At 46.9% G+C, this 17,391-nt stretch overlaps 1 protein-coding gene across 3 annotated transcripts in view; it reads left to right on the top strand.

Moving 5' to 3' along the window:
* FGD5 (FYVE, RhoGEF and PH domain containing 5) overlaps nucleotides 1-17,391 on the top strand; it is a 114,666-nt gene that overhangs the window by 33,212 nt on the left and 64,063 nt on the right. For all 3 annotated transcript variants that reach the window (XM_070433555.1, XM_070433557.1, XM_070433556.1), the window contains exon 3: nucleotides 14,616-14,748. In XM_070433555.1, the coding sequence (XP_070289656.1) occupies nucleotides 14,616-14,748 (133 nt within the window). The remainder of the gene's footprint in view (nucleotides 1-14,615; nucleotides 14,749-17,391) is intronic.

Below are 17,391 nucleotides of genomic sequence, written 5' to 3' on the forward strand. Positions count from 1 at the left end.
CTTCCAGATACTGGGCCACAGGCCCCAAAAACTGCTCACACGGCACCCAGGCCCATGGCGGGGAGTCACCTGGCATGCCCCTGCACTGGGTCTTGAGTCGCGAACCACCATTCAGGGTTAGGTCGCTCAGCCTCTCTGGGCCTCACTTTCTCCTCTTAGTTAGAAGTAATGATGCCTACCTTACAGGTTTGTAGGGGGAAATCAACTGAGAGTAAATATGTGGGAGTGTTTGTAGACTGTCAAGTGCTGTCCAGTTCTTAGAGCTGAAGGTTTTGGGAAAAATCGAAGGGGGCAAAACTTAGGGAATCACTCCCCTAGAGGCAGCAGATGTAATTTCTTTGGAGTCAAAGATCAGTTCTGGTCCTGACTCCACCACTTCACAAGCTTCAGTTCTGTCATCTGTGACGTGGGCTGATAATACCCCATTTGTAGACCTGTGTGAGGAGTAAATGAGACCGTGCAGGTAGGGACTTGGCCAGGGCTTGAAGTACAGGACACTCTTGGGGTAGCCATAATCTTAACACTATGCCATGAAGGACTTTATCGTTAAGAATGAGATTGTTGTGCCCTGACCAGTTTAGCTCAGTGGATAGAGCGTGGGCCTGCGGACTGAAAGGTCCCAGGTTCAACTCCGGTCAAGGGCATGTACCTTGGTTGCGGGCACATCCCCAGTGGGAGGTGTGCAGGAGGCAGCTAATCGATGTTTCTCTCTCATCGATGTTTCTAACTCTCTATTCCTCTCTCTTCCTCTCTGTAAAAAAATCAATAAAATATATATTTTTAAAAAAAGAATGACTTTGTAATACTTTAAACGAAAAATAAAAAAAATAAAAAATAAAAAAAAAATAATGAGATTTTTGTGATGATTTGCTTGGGAATGCTGTCCTCTCCGTTAAACACCTACCATGTCAATTTGCTTTCCTGCCCACTGTCCCCCTTGACCTCCCAACAACCTGTGAGGTAGGTAGTCAGAGCAGGGATTTTCATCGCCATTTTATAGATGAGGAAACTGAGACATGGAAGGAATGGTTTTGCCTAGGTCACAGGGTGATTGGAAGAACAAGAATTTCCTGACTCCCAGAACAGCCTTTCCAACTCTGAACTGTTTTGAGGTTGAAAATCCAACCCCAAAATGTATCCTTAGTGGCCTGTAGTCTGGAGACCTGCGTCTGTCCTGGATGGAGCTTTCAGTAAACATTTAAAACAGCAACAACATAGCTACTATGTTAAGAGTCACTGTTCTAGATGCTTTTTATATGTCAACTCACTAAATCCTCACAAAAAAAAACCAATGAGAATAGGCACTATTATTCTCCTCATCTCACAGATGAGCAAACTGAGGCAGAGAAAACTCACCCCAGGTTGACTAGCTGGGAGGTGGCAGAGAACTAGGTTTGGAAACAGGTGGGCAGGCTTCAGATTCTGTGCTTCTAATCAGCATTCTCACTCCAGGATTCATGGCAGTTCACATAGAAGGTGCTGGAGTACAGAGGTGAGGGGACATGACCCCACATTTTGCTGTAGACTTGCCATGAAGCCTGGGGCAAATCTCTTTCCTTCACACCCTCGGCCTTACTTTGCCTACCTTTGTCATGGGAGCATTAAACTGTCCAGCTCTAGCAAGGGTGGCATTTTTCTGCGTCCCAGGGAATGTCTGGGGTGTGGAGTGGCCAGCTGGAGCCCCAGCCAGCCATTGTGTGTTAGACTCACAGGGCGGCTGGGTGTGGCCCCAGCACTGCCAGGCTCTCCCCAGGGAGGAAGTGTCCATGTTTACAGGAAATGCAAGACAAGGCCTAGGAGGTGGGTGGAGGAGGGGCAGCCTGCCTCCAGGAGCCCTGAAGATGTGTCTGGACGCTGGTGGGGCTGAGGGCAGGTGCCCCTCTTCTTGCCTCAAGAATGAGGCTTTTTGTTGGTGTTGAACAGAAAGGTCTCACTTCCCAGGGACCCTAATCCCTCCTCTCCCCGCCTCCCCGCTAGACTGCCAAGCCCTATAAGGCCTCTAAAACCCCCTCCTCCCATGGTAGGCTCCTGGAGCAGTGGAAAGAGTGTTGAGCTGAGTGATAGATCTACTTCTATTCCTTCTGGCTCTGTACCTCAATTTCCCAACCTGTTAAATGGGTGACTTGTCACAGCCCTAATATACGCACAGCAAAGCTCACTGCCCTCGTGGAGCCCACAGCCCAGCTGTGAGGACAAGATGGGAAAGGGACAGGCCAGTCCCATTCAGCCCTGTAACCCGGCAGTACAGGTTGACCTCACAGAAATGTCCCTTAAGAAGAGTGTGTAAATTGAAATTTTGTAAAAAAATGGGTCCTGTGTTGATTATACTGGAGTAAGGGTTATTTTTTTTTTTTTAAGCCTGAATAAAAATTGGAAAGGAAACTAACTTCATTGAGTCCACACCAGGTGTCAGGCACTATCGTCATTGCTTTTACATGCTCCCAATCACCCTTGAAGAAGCAAGAATTATATTTGGGAACAGAGGACCTGAATTTAAGTCTTAGGACTGCCACTTGCTAGCTGGGTCACCCTGAGCAAATCCCTGAGCTTCTCAGAGCCTCAGTTTTCTCGTGTGTGAAATGAGGATACTAGTTTGTTATGTCCTGCACCTTCGTCTTCATCCCACAGGCTTGCCACCGGCTCCCCAGACTATAACCAGCCTCCTGTGGTCTCCAGCTTCCAGGGTGTCTCCCTCCCTTCGCTGTTCACAGGTGGGCAGGATGAATTCGCCAGGGAGCACAACTGGTCAGGTCCTTCTCCTGGCTAGAACCCTTTGATGCCAGTACCGCTGGGATACACAGTCCAGGTGCCTTAGCTCTGCATTTGAGGCCCCGGCTGCCTCATCAGCCTCTTCTCCCAAACCTCCTTACCTCATAGTGGGTGACTGTGGCTCCCCATACTCCCGCCCTGGCATTTCTCCTCTCTGTGCCTTTGTGTAAACTTCCCTGGAAGGTTCTCCCTTGCCACTCTTTTCTTTGTCTCCTACTCAACCTTCAGACTCAGCTTAGATCTCACCCTGGGCTAGAACCCTCCTGTGTTCCCTCCCCTGCAACACACAGACTGAGGATCCCTTTTCTGTGCTGCTGTCTCAAAGCACTCATCGCCTGTCTCCTATCCGTCTGCCTGTGTGCATCCCCACTAGGCCATGAGTGCCCTAGGGGCAGATAAGGTGTATCTCCTTCACCCCTGTACCCCCAGCACCACGTAGGGCAGAGCTGATTTGGGTACATCTCAATCTGTGTCTGTTCACGGATGTACACAGGGACCTGGCTGGAGGTGTTCCCCATGAGTCAGTTAAAACCAGGAGGTATTAAGTGAGCACCTCTAAGTGCAGAGTTTAACATGGTGGACTGGCAGGAAGGAGCTCAAGTTTGGCGAGGAAGAGAAATCTTGTCAGAAGCTAAGATGAGGGGTGTTTGTGGGTACTGGGACATGTACGGTGCCTGTGCAAGTAGGTGTGTCTGGGCAGGGGCAGATTCTGAAGCTTACCCAACTTGGGAGAAGCGGTCTCTTTAAGAAAAAGATTATGCAATTAAGAATATAAAATAATTTGTAGAGCCTTGAAAGAGACCCATGCAAGTATGAAGCTTACATCTTACTATCTTCCTGGTAGACCTGCATTAGTAGTCAGAGAAGGCTTCCTGGAGAAGGACGTGAGGTAGGCAATGGGTCCGGAGAGGAGACTCCATCAGCAAGGGCATTGGGGCCCTGGCCGGTATGAGGGTGTCAGGTCAGCAGACGTCCCAGGCATCTGTTCTCTGCTGCAGCCCCTGCCCTGGAGAAGCAAGGTGGATTTATAGGATCTTAAAGGCCTTTGACAAAGGGAAGCATTTTTCTGAAAATGCTTGTTTCCCATTTGACGCAAAGGAAGTGGATGGAGTTCAGCAGGACCATAAGATAAACCATGTGACGAGAGTGCGTGTGTGTTATTGTGTGTCTGGGTTAAAGTGTGTTGCCCTTGCTTCATCACCATTCCTTCTGGATCTGAGCCCTAGTGTGTTTGTCTCTGTCTGGCTCTGTGTGATTGATTTCCTATGTCCTGATCTAAGCATTCCACTCTGGCCACATGTGACTCATATGGTCATGCATGTCAGAAAGGCCTTCACCTCCTGCCCTCCTGTGCCGGTTGCACTGTGGACACTTCTGTGTCCTGGCACCTTTGGCACATGTGCATGTCTGTCTCCCAGCACAGGGAAGGCAGCAGTGAACCAAGGGAATGAATGTGTCTAATGAGTAGGTCCAGCTATAAGTCATCTGCTTATGGTTCTGTCTGGGAGAAGTTGATGGAAGGGGAATAGCAGAGTGGACCTTGGGCAAGCTGTTTAACTTCACAGAGCCTCAGTTTACCCAGATGAAAAATGGGGATGATAATGGTGCTTGCCTTATTAAGTGATGGAGAGGATCAAATGGGATAATCCATAAGATGCATTCAACTCAGTGTTCAGTAAACATTAGCTGCTGTTGCTGCTAGAAGCAGTATAGAGTCGGTTCTGTAGGACAGGCTCTGAAACCAGATTCCCAGTGTTCAGACCCCAGCTGTGCACTTACCCTGCTGGCACCTGTTTCTCCATCTGTAAAATGGGCATGTTGCTACCTACAGGATGCAGTGGTTGGAGAGAATTCATAAAGCATCTGGCACAGAGTAAACACCCTAAAATCTCCGGCTTCTGCTTCTATTATTGCTGCTGCTGCTACTATTGCTATTATTATTGGCTGGCTGTGCCCATGTGGAAGGGAGAAGTAGGACAGGGAGACTTTTTCAGATACCACACACAGAAACCACAAACTACCCCTCTCATAGTTCCTGGCAGCTTCAGATGTGGTGTGTGGTTATGGAATTATAGTGCCCTTCAAATGAATCTTTAGCCATTGCATCCTCTCTGGCTGCTCCAGGTGGCAGCAGTGGCTCCCTGCCCCTCTCGCCTACCCTGTGGCCTGAATCCCAGAGCAGAGACAACAGGGCGAAGATGTGTTCCAGTTTCCTTGTGTTTTGGGCTGGGTGCTCAGGATCAACAACCATGGAGCCCATTTTGCAGATGAGGAAACTGAGGCCCAGAGAGAGGACAGGATCCACCCAGTGTCACACAGCAAGTTGGTGTCAGAGGTGGGCCTAGAACAGTCTGTAAGACCTTGAAGAGCTATGCCTGATTAATTCAGCCCTTGCCATTAGATCAAACTGATTGTAACAAATAAAACTGCTAGGCACTGTGCTGAACAGTCCAGCTACCTCGTTCATGCACATCATCTCATAAACCCTGAAAAGGTAATTACTGTTACCAGCTCCATTTTACAGATGAGGAAACCAAGGCAGGGAGGTTAAGCAACTGACCTAGGGTCATTGGGCTGACAAGTGGCAGACCCGGGTCCTGACCTCAGAAGATAGAATTCCAACACTTGTGCCCTTTATCATTAGCCTCTTTTGTGGTCGCAGAGAAGGCCAAAAAGCTAGTGTCAGTGGTCAGAGTGAGTCCAGGCCCATGTGCCAACAGCGCGCTACTGCTAAGGGCCAAAAATGCAGGACGCTTTCTCTGCTGCCCACATCATATTGTTTCTCAAAGCCAGGACTTTAGAGACCACTGTACCGGTGGGTTGGGAGCTCTAGTTTATGATTTTTTTCTTGTATGTTATCTCTTTATATTAGTCTGTCATCTTTGTGAGGCTTCCACAGATCTTCTAATCATAATATTTTTCTCCCTGGACCTCTGAACCTCAATTGATTATCTGAAAAGAAAGCCTTTTGTAGTCACAGTTATATTTCACTTTGGCTAGGAAAAACGGCAGTGTTTGCTTGGGGTAGGAACAGACTGAGCTGGAATCAAGGAAAACAAATTTCTTTGAAAATCCTATAACCATTTCAAGTCCACTAGGGTGGCTAAAATATAAAAGACAGATAATAATAAGTGCTGATGAGGATGTGGAGAAATTGGAAACTTCAACACTGCTGATGGGAATGTAAATTGGCGCAGCCACTGTGGAAAACAGTCCAGTAGTTCCTTAAAATGTTCAACATTGAATTACCATATAACACAGCAATTCCACTTCTAGGTATATCTCAAGAGAAATGAGAACACATGTCCACACAAAAACTTGTACATACTTATTCATAGTAGTATTCATTGGTCAAAAAGTGGAAACAATTCAAATGTTCATCAACAGATAAATAGATAAACAAAATGTGGTACAGTGGAATATTATTCAGCCATAAAAAGGAATGAGCACTAACAGGTTTGGCTCAGTGGATAGAGCTTCGGCCTGCGGACTGAAGGGTCCCAGGTTCGATTCTGGTCAAGGGCATGTACCTTGGTTGCAGGCACATCCCAGTAGGGGTGTGCAGGAGGCAGCTGATCAATGTTTCTCTCTCATCGATGTTTCTAACTCTCTATCCCTCTTCCTTCCTCTCTGTAAAAAATCAATAAAATATATATATATTTTTTTTTTAAAAAAAGGAATGAAGTTCTAGGACATGGATGAGTCTTGAAATAATTACGCTAAGTGAAAAAAGCTAGATACAAAATGTCACATATTGTCTGATTTCATTGATATGAAATGTGCAAAATAGGCAAACCCATAGAGACAGAAAGTAGATTAGCGGTTGCCAGGGATTGGGGGGAGGGAAGAGGACTGCTAAATGGTTTGGGGTTTCTTTCTGGGTTGATGAAAACGTTCTAGAATTAGATGGTGATTGAGGATGGTTGCACAACTCTGTGAATATACTGAAAAGCACTGAATTGTACATCTTAACAGGGTAAATTTTATAGTATGTGAATTATAACTCAATGAAAATGTTATGACAGAAAACAAATCCCTATAAAACCATTGACACTGTGTTTTAAGAGGAAGGGTGGAGATGTCACAGGTCAGAGAGCAAGGATATACTTCTGTTTTTACTTAGTGAAAAATGGAAACTAAATTTTTTAAAAAGCCTCTCCTTCAGTGCTGTTTCTGGGAACCATTACAAGCACTATCCCTTGGCTGACCCTGGGTGCAGATTGCATTCCCTCTAACAGGGAATGGAGCAGAGCCTTACTCTAGAAGTGAGGAGGCTCCAGACAGGCAGCCGCTCTCAGAGCCTGGCCTCCATGCTGTGGGATGCATGCAGTCTGACCTCAACACACAGTTTCACATGTGACAGTTTAGGCCCCTTGGTCTCTAAACTTACAGCGCTGACCACATGGCTCTTGCCTATTTCCCTGACATCTTTCATGACTCCTGATTTACAGATTTTAAAAAATTAAAAAATGAAAACTGAGGCGTTTTGTTTCTGAGTGTTTTGTTTCTCTACCTCTATTTCACAGATGTGCAAACTCAGACCCAACAGGATGGTCCTCAAGCCCAGATCATGCAGTAGATTAGAGATGAATCCAGGACTCCCAGTTTTGGATCCCTCTCCTCTTCAGCTCTTTCCACTGTATCAGATTGAAGGTTCCCAGCTACAGTGCAGATAGCTCTACCTGTGAAAATCCCAATGTCCCTTTGAGAAAGGGAAGCATGGGAGGGGTCAGTTTTGAGTGACAAGGAAGTATCAGAGCAGAAGGTGCCGGCTGGGGAAGGCCTAGAAGGATCATTTGAGTGAACTCTGAAAGTGGAAGAGGAAGACAGGACTGAATGTCTGAAGATTTGGAAATCCCTGATTGTGCACCTAGCCCTCCCCTCCATCCACTTCCAAACTCTTCCAGCCGCTCTGCTAATTAGGATAGTCATGTTCGCCAAATCGTCATCCTGTCTTCTCCATCTCAGACTTTCCAGCTCCCATCCCTGAAGCTCCTGCCCCTCCCCACCAAGCTGGCAAGCTTTAGAAAGGTCCTAGTCTATCTTGGAGGAGCCAAAGGATGTTGCATCTGCACTCTGGCCTCCTTCACACATATTATAGCACCGGCAAGGACAGACTTTGGGGCCAAAGTGCCTGCTGAGAGATCCCTAGTGGGGGAAATGTTCCTTTTTTATGAGTTATTAGGCCCTTTTGGCTGTGCTGGGGGTTATGACTCCCAGCAAGTATCATAGGACAGGATTTAATAGGCTGAGTTGGATAGCCCTGGGCTGGGTTGCAAAGTGCTGGTCTCCCCACATGGATGCACATGACCTTTTATGACTCTAGCCTGCTGGAAAGGACTGTGCTCATTTGAAGGGTCATTTAAGGTAATGGGCTCTGGGCAGCTTTAATTTATGTTCCCTTTAAAACACAAGTTGACCCAGAGGGAGGACACAGCTCCCTGGAGATCAGTCTGGGGGTTTATAACTTGGGCCTTGTGCAGGCTCTTCTGGGCTGGCCAGAAAGGACTTACTACATGCCAGGAAGTGTCTCTATCATGTTCTCATTTATTCCCACAATGAACCTACATAGTCTTCCCCACTTTACAGATAAGAAACTGGGAGGTTGGGTGACTTGCCTAAGGTTACACAGTGACTCTCTTCTATCTGATGCCAAAGTGTAGGCCCCTTGGTCTCTAAACTTACAGCCCTGACCATGTGGCTCTTTTGCCTGTTTCCCTGGCATCTTTCATGACTCCTGATGTAGAAATTTTAAAAAATTAAAAAATGAAAACTGAGGCATGGGAAGGTTAAGGAACTTGCTTAAAGTAGAGCTGGAATTCAAACCAAGCAGTCTGACTTCTGAGTCCAACCTCTTAACCAGTACTTTGCACTATACTTTCTTTGAGGCCAGAGAGAGTACTTCAGTCACCTTTGATTCCTCCATGCGATAGCTCCTTGAAGTAGGTGCTAATCTATATTTGTTGAATAAGTGAGTGAGGGAATGGGTGGGTAGAAGGGTGGATGATTGGATCGCTGGATAGCTAAGGGGGTAGATGGAAGGATGGCTGGATAGATGGCTAAGTGGATGGGTAGTTGGATGGATGGACAGATGGGTGGTTGAGTGGATGGAAGAGGATATAGATGGGTCAGTGGTTGAGTTAGAGGGCTTTCTTATGTGTAATATATTGGTAGATGCACAGAAGCTGTCTAGAAACAACACCTCACTTAGTTATGATTATAATAGGTATTTTCATTAGAGAGGCCATAGAACAAAAACATTGTGTATTTGTTTTCCACTAGTACCTATAAGACAGAGCCTGGAACATGGAGGGCTCTGGGTAGGTGTTTTTGTGTGTGTGTTTTTTAATGATTGAAAAACCAAACAGACAGGCACCAGGTAGCCAAAAATATACAGCTTTGCAGTCTTCCTTAGACCATACCATGCAAAGGATCCATCTCAGAGTTGTATGTGTACAGACTGGGGAGATGGATGTGGTATGTAAGGGTTCCCAGTCAGTTTCCTCAAGGGAAGAAGTGGTTACTCACCCAAGACACGAGTTCTGCCAGGGCCTGCCTGCCAGAGCATTTGGACAGAAGGTGTCAAGGAAACATTTCTCAGAGCTGTTTTCTTTCCCTGGGTGTGAAGCTCAGCCTGGTAGCAACTGTCAAGGGTCTGAAGGAGCAGATCTGTAGACACTTGTGGTCTTAGAATCAGAATGTGTTGGTTTGCTTATTTAACTGATTTCTCTCCAAGGTCTGTCACTACAACTTTCATTGAATCTTCAAAGACACTGGATGATACTTGCTCTTTTCTGTTGTGAAAGCACATTTTTAGTGGAAATTTATCCTCATTTGTTGTGTTCACAGTGAAATAAAAAAGTCAGAAATAACATCAGAGCACCTGAACCTTTGCCTCCTGACTTCTGTTTTAGGGATCTTTTGAGAAAACAGAAGTCACAAGAAGAAGTAGGATTAAAAGAGCATGGGCCACATTTCTAGCCAAAGCTGAGGTTGGATTGAGGACAGATGGTTGGTGGGTCAGAGGTCACTGGGCTTATTTCTGTGAGATTTGGGAATTTCCAATGCTGAGCAAGATCATTTGAGTCAGATGTTATAGATTAATAATTATATGGTGTATTTTATTTTATTTTATTTTACTTTATTAATCCTCACCTGAGGATATTTTTCCATTGATTTTTAGAGAGAATGGGAAGAAGAGGGAGAGACAGAGAGAAACATCTATGTGAGAGAGACACATTGATTGGTTGCCTCCTGCACACACCCTGACTAGAGCGGGGGAACCTGCTACTGAGGTATGTGCCCTTGACCGAAATCAAACTCAGGAAACTTCAGTCTGTGGGCTGATGCTCTGTCCACTTAGCCAAACCGACTAGGACGATATGTTTTATTTTAAAGCAGTGGTTCTCAACCTTCTGGCCCTTTAAATACAGTTCCTCATGTTGTGACCCAACCATAAAATTATTTTCGTTGCTACTTCATAACTGTAATGTTGCTACTGTTATGAATCATAATGTAAATATCTGATATGCAGGATGGTCTTAGGTGACCCCTGTGAAAGGGTCGTTCGACCGCCAAAGGGGTCGCAACCCACAGGTTGAGAACCGCTGTTTTAAAGTGTTAGAAGAACACACAGTGTGACTTCATGGGTATTATCACTTAGGATGGGACCAGAGTCATAGCACATGTTAAAAATTAGTTGACTTTAAGACAACAGTAGATAAATAATAAAATAACTCATTGAATCCCTCAACTGTCCAATTAATTAGGCACCGCTGAGGCTTGGAAAAGTTAAACATGGCCAATAAGTGACATGCCAGAATTTGAACGCAATCTGACATGGGAGTGTGAGCTCTCATCTCTGCAATCCACTGCCTCTTGAAAATAAAATAAAAGACAGCACAAATAACAAAAACAAAACCTGCTTTGCCCTTGCAACCTGACATCCCACGCCACACCTCAGTACTCTGAGGGAACCCAAGTGGGCCTCTGTTTTCATGTCTATAAAATGGGATTGAGCATTGGGAGAGGCCTCTTCAGAGGTAACATCTGTTGGGCCTAGATTTGTCATGTGACCCTGACCCAGTGCCTCCCCCTCCCCGGAGTTGGGGAAGTGGCTTTCATGAGCTCTCTCCCCAGTATCACCCAGGGCTCAGCTGGGCTCCATGGAATACAACCCTGTGCCTGGTTTGAGACAGAGCCCCCAAGTTCTGTGATGCCCAGCAACATCTGATGTTGGACAGACTTCACAGCAAGCATCAGGGCCCAAGGACACCCACCTTCCCATGTCCCAAGTTGAGCAGAGCCTTGCCTGACAGGCTGAGCTGTTGGATTTGAATTCTAACAGCACTGGAATATCCCTGAACAATTTAAGCAAGAGGGTGACACAATCAGATTGGGTTTGACAAGGTCCCTCTGGCCACCGGGTGGAGAACAGATTGGAGGGTAGCCAGGGTGGGACGGGAAAGAACAGAAAGCAGCTGTTACAGATGTCTGTCCAGGCAACAGATGGCTTGGACCACAGAGGTTAGGATAGAGATGCAGGCAGAGGTGAGAGATATTTAACAGTAAAACTGGAAGAGGTTTAATGCTTAAGCGGCGGCTGGCTATGCAAGGAGATGCGCAGATTTCTGGCTTGCTGCTCGGGAGGATGGTGACACCATCACCCTGTGGGAAGCTTGACTGGGAGTCCTTTCCTCCTTTTCAACACATTCTAGGAAAGGCCTGGCATGTACCTTCTTTTCTTGATGAAGAGGAATGGTTCAGGACACAGTGAACTGCTCCATCTCTTACCATTACTGGTAATCCTCCACAGGAAGTCATGGCCTAATGTAGCCATTCCTCTTAAGAGGTAACATGTGTTGGCCTAGATTTGTCATGTGACCCTTAAGGGGAGAGCAGGGTCCACTCCCTGCCTGCTGGACATATGGTTGCAAATCGATGCAGGTGGCTCTTGAGGGAGGGAGCTAGGGCTCAGACCAGCCCATGCAGTCACTTTCCTGAATGTGGTTCTGAGCTTGCTGAGCAAGTACAGTGTGCCTGACCTTTAAGCTAGGGACAGCTCCTTAGTGGAGGGAACTGGTGGTCCCTGGCCGTGAAGGAGGTGTAGGGAGACCCTTGGCGGGCTCTCTCATGCCTTTATACACCTTGGTGATATATAGCTTGTTGCAAAATATGTTTTTTGCTCTCATAGTTTGAAAGAAAAAGGCCAACAAAGTTTTTTTTTAAAAGAAAGAAAAAAGGTGTAACCAGTGGAGTAGCCAGTTGGATAGTAAAGTAGATCTTGGCTCAGCCTAGGGTTCAGGGTCAAGGCTCAGCCGGAGTCAGGACTGAGTTTTGGCCTCTGCACGCAAGTGCACAGTTACAAGTGCCCTCCACACATACATTATGTCAGCAGACGCCTAGGAAGGAACAGGCCCCACCATCACAGGCCACCTTATCCTTGAGCTCTCTGGCCTCATGGCCCCCATGTGGACTAGGGGATGCTCATCCTGCTCTTGTTTCTTGGGCTTCAAATTGTTGTGGAGACGGGCATCCATGATCCCCCTACAATAGTTGAGAAGGAGCTCCAGGATGGGCCCCCAGTTCAGATGTCGCCTGAGGCTCAGTTTCTCCTCTTGTGATGTCGCCTACCCTAGCCATGCTTCCCCTGCCGGGACCAGGACCTGAGGTAGATGCAGTGTTCCTGGGCTAGAGTCAGGCCTCTCCAGTCCAGCAAATGGATGCTCCCTTCTTTCCTCCCATTCATTCATCTAACCCTCCATCCCTCCATCATTCCAGCATCTCATGCTGCCATTCCCAGAGGGCAGGAATAAGTGTGTGATAAAAAGTTAACACATTAAGTGCCCAGTCAGTCACCGGTGACTGACACTATACTTTCCGTCCGGAAGACAAAACAGGCTGGGCGCTTAACGTGTTAATAAGACTAGATGCCTGGATTTTGAGTATGAAGAGAAGTCTTGTGAGAAGTGTGGGACCACATTGCCAAAGGCGGGAGGGAGCCATTGAAGATTTTTGAGCACGAGAGGGGTATGGCCCGATCTCTACTGTAGAACAATTACTCTGTTGTGTGGAGAGGGAAGCCAGGAACAGGGATCAGGGCAAGGAGGATATTATGGGGCCAGAGTCTCCTCTGTGGGGATGGCTTGGAAGTCGAGAAGGGAGAATTCTTCTCCAGGTTAGTCTGTGTCACATGCCAAGCTCTTTGCTGCCTCAGTGCCTTTCCATAGCTGTCTTCCCCGCCTGGAACACGTCCTCGTGCTATCACAAAGCTGGCTCCTTCTCCTCCTGGTCTCACACTCAGAGAGGCCCTCCCTGAACTATCTAAACAGTTCCACTTGGTTATTCTCTATGAAAGCACCTCCTTCCACCCTACCTGGTTTGGCTCAGCAGATAGAGCGTCGGCCTGCGGACTGAAGGGTCCTAGATTCGATTCTGGTCAAGGGCATGTACCTTGGTTGCGGGCACATCCCCAGTAGGGGGTGTGCAGGAGACAGCTGATCGATGTTTCTTTCTCATCGATGTTTCTAACTCTCTATCCCTCTCCCTTCCTCTCTTTAAGAAATCAATAAAATATTTTAAAAAAATAACAAAATAAAAAAAAGAAAGCACCTCCTTCCCATCCTTTACTTATTACAATTTATGATCATACATTTAGTTGTTCCTTTTTGAGAACAGGGACCATATCTGCTTTAGTCACTTGTGTTTTACTGGTTGTCTAGCTCTGTGCTTGACATAAAGCAGACAATCATAAATATTTCTTGAATGTATCTATGAATTAATGGAATGCCTACATAGTAGCCATAGCAGTATAGATATGAGATTGTTATCATACCTGTAGAGTTGACCCTTGAACAGCGCGGGTTTATACTACACTTAAACACATTTGTTCAAGGGTCAACTGTACTTTCTTTTTAAAAAAAAAAATATTTTATTGATTTCTTAAAGAGAGGAAGGGAGAGGGATAGAGAGTTAGAAACATCGATGAGAGAGAAACATCCATCAGCTGCCTCCTGCACACCCCCTACTGGGGATGTGCCTGCAACCAAGGTACATGCCCTTGACCGGAATTGAACCTGGGACCTTTCAGTCTGCAGGCCGACACTCTATCCACCGAGCCAAAGCGGTCAGGGCTCAACTGTACTTTCTATGCAGTTAGAAACCCATGTGTACAGAGGGCCAACTTAAGTTATACTCGGATTTTCGACTGCGTAGGTGATTGGTACCCCTAACCCCTGTGTTGTTCAAGGGTCAACTGTATATGCTTTCTAAGCATTGATCCTCATAGCATCTGCCAAGAACGTGAGATGGGAATTAGCCCCAAGAAGACTAGATAGAAACTAATACCCTGAGATGTGTCTTGTCCATGACCTAGCTGATGGCAAGCTGGGATTAGGGGCCGGCATGTGTATCCCACACTTTGTCTACCACATCCTTGCATTTCTTCTTAAGCTCAGAGAACATGGCCACCTGTGGACTGACCCTGTTGTCTGATCAGCCAGTCTAGACCACCAGATCAATCATATTGGATATCTCTTGTCCTCATAGTAATTATTTCTACCTTTCTTTAGAATCACAGCCTGCCTTATATCTAACAGGAGAAGGATTTGTCTTAGACAGCATGTATAAAGGCACTGAGGCAGAGTTTGGCATGTTCAAGGAACTAAAAGGAGGCCAGCATAACTAGAATGGGGGCAGGTAGGAAGGTTTGTGTCTGCATGTTCTCATTTCTAAGTCTCCATGAGCACTTGTTATTGGCTTATATCATTAATTGGGCCCCTGGCCTATTCACTTTGAATTGCTGGACACAGAGCTCTAACCTTTTCTCTCCTCTGCTCTGACCCCAGTGCCTACACAGAACCCTACAAGGTCTGTCCCATCTCAGCCGCAGCCCCCAAGGAGGACCTCACATCGGATGAAGAGCAGGGAAGCTCAGAGGAGGAGGACAGTGCTCCAAGAGACCCCAGCCTCACCAACAAGGTAGGGTGCCCCACCCAGGGTAAGGGGCCCATGGGATGTGGGGGATCAGAGATGTGAAGGTGGAGAGAGGATGGCAAAGGACCCACGCCATCCCCTTTTGATGTGGAGGGAGCTGTTGGCAAACAGCCAGGCCCATGCTGGATACAGAGGCTGAATCACAGAGCAGCTGGGACTGCAGCATTAAGACACATGGCAGACACGGGGTCCTGGGTTGGTGATGCAAGGGTGACTGCTCCTGCTGATATCCTCGTGGGTCTGAGGAAGTTTGGGCTTCCCAGAACCTTTGTGGATGAACTAGAATAAAGCTTCCTGAATGAATCAAGACAGGCCTGGAGTCTAATGACATGGGCCCCTGGACCTCAGTTTTCTCATCTGCAAAGTGAGGAACATGAGATGAGTTAAAGGATATGAATGAGTTTCCTTAACTGTATCCAGAAATCTGGAAAGAAAGTTGGTTTCTCTATACCCTGCAGTGGTGCACTAGGAGATGGGCTGAGAGAAGGGCTGCCTAGCCCTTTGTTTGGAGGCAGATAGTCACTTGGACCCAGGTCTCAGTGGCGACCCAGACCTTCCTATGGAGCATTGGTACATGGTGATAATTACAGTTGTCCCGCAGTACCCTTGGGGATTGGTTCCAGAACCCCCACAGATACCATAATCCACGGCTACTCAAGTCCCTTTTATGACCTGTCTTTGTATAGAGGCTACAGCAGGTGGTGTGCCTGTGTATCATTTTATTCGTGTGCCTTCAGCATGGTGCTCAGAGTGTGGCAAATTCAAGTTTTGCTTTTTGGAACTTGCTGTGATTTCTTTTTTTTTGTGGAATATTTTTGATCCTCAGTTGTTTGAATCCACAATATATGTGCTCGCTATTGGATGCTCATGGTGAGCCCTGTTTCACTTCCATCCACCGACATCATCTCATTCCTTCCACACTCCCTTTCTGGGAACCGAGAATTTCTGTCCATATTTGACATTTGAAGAAACAGAGAGGTAAAGAACTCTCTGTTTACCAGGGTCACACAGCTGCTATTCAGTGTTACCAGGGAAATATCTCAGGGTGATGAGAGCCAGGAATTGAGACCACAGGGACACCCCTGCTATAGGGGGACAGGCTAGGAAGGGTTAGATGCTTGAAATTCTCTCCACTCCGTCTTCTGGGCCCCTCTCCTGTCTGCCTGTGAGGAGTAGCTGGGAAGGCAGGGGCACACTGCCTCCTATCTGACAGACCTCCTGTAGGCACCTGTCCTGTGTCTGTCTTCCACACTTTGTCATCTCCTTCCCGTCCTAGGGTAGGTGTGTCACACTGATGAAAGACTGTTCATGTGGAAGCACTCAGCAGGAGTGCCTGGCCCTTACCCAGCATTTTATAAATGGTTATGGCTTTCATTTTGTTTTTACACTCTTGATTTCTTTTAAAACTTCATTTATCTCTCCGTACAGTGCTTTCATAAAGTGACCTAGCCAGTGCCATGGGGAACCCTGAAGGGGGCTTTCCCACCTGGCCCCTCATCCCTTTCCCCTTTCACTCTTGTCACTGCTTCTCCCCCTCTAGATAGAGAGTGAGTGCTTTCCTGGCACCAAATGCTTCCACATTTGTTATCTCTTTTATTCCCTGTAACAGTTTCAAAGTCAGTACCATCATCCCTGCTTTACAGTTGAAGACACAGAGGTACAGAGAGTTTAAGTGGTTTGCCAAGATCACACTGCCAGTGATTGAGGGGGTCGGGATTCAAAAACAGGTCTGGCTGGCTCCAAGCCCAGTGTTTGTTTTTTGCTGCAGTCCTGGGGGCCTTCTCTTACCTCTCCACCCCTCCCTGTTTCCCAGAAAGGAACCACTGGCTTTTTGGGGAGAAGGAAGGGGAACGTTGAGTTAGCATGCCCGTGCCTGTTTAGAGATGGATTTGCCTTTTCTGGGCATCCCTGAGGTCATGGGACCTGGGAGCAGAAAAATTATGGTAGTTCTTAGGAATGTGGTCTGAATCTGAGATCCGAATCGGATGTGGGTACCCTGTCTGGAAGAGTTGAAGAACTGATGTGACTTTCTGTGTTCTAAGGTCCCCCACCTCGTGTTGGCTTCCTACCACAGTCACAGAGTTCTCTGTTAGACCTTCTTCTGGAATCACCCTCATCTCCTCCTCCAGCTGTGTTACCGTTGACCAGTCGCTTTCTGTCACACAACTCAGCCTCCCGTCTCTAAAATGGGAGCATTAACAGTAACTGCTGGGCTATGGGTTGAATAAGAACACATGGGAAAGTGCTGGCCACATGGTAGGGGCATAATAACGATCTGTTGTTTCTGAGGCAGAGGCAGAGGGAAAGTGGGAGAAGGGAGGGTCTGGCCTCCCAGGACCCCTGTGAAGACATGAGGTACGAGGGCCCTGGACACTGGTGTTCGGCATCCTAGCCTTCTGGTCTCCAGGCTGCTCCTTGGACACCCCCAGGAATAAGAAGCTTATAAGAGGCAGGGTAGCATAGAGAACAAGAGGTTCACACCCAGCTTTGCCTCTTGCTAGGTGAGTGATTTGAGCAACTTCTTAACCACTCTGTTCCTCAGTTTCTCATCTACAAAATCGGGAATACAATCACAGTACTGCTTCAGAATCGTTGTGAGAGTAAATACGACTATGGAAACGGAGAACA

Source organism: Myotis yumanensis, unplaced genomic scaffold, assembly GCF_028538775.1.
Source record: "Myotis yumanensis isolate MYYU_CA2020_CCGP unplaced genomic scaffold, mMyoYum1.0.hap1 SCAF_14, whole genome shotgun sequence".
Classification (NCBI taxonomy): domain Eukaryota; kingdom Metazoa; phylum Chordata; class Mammalia; order Chiroptera; family Vespertilionidae; genus Myotis; species Myotis yumanensis.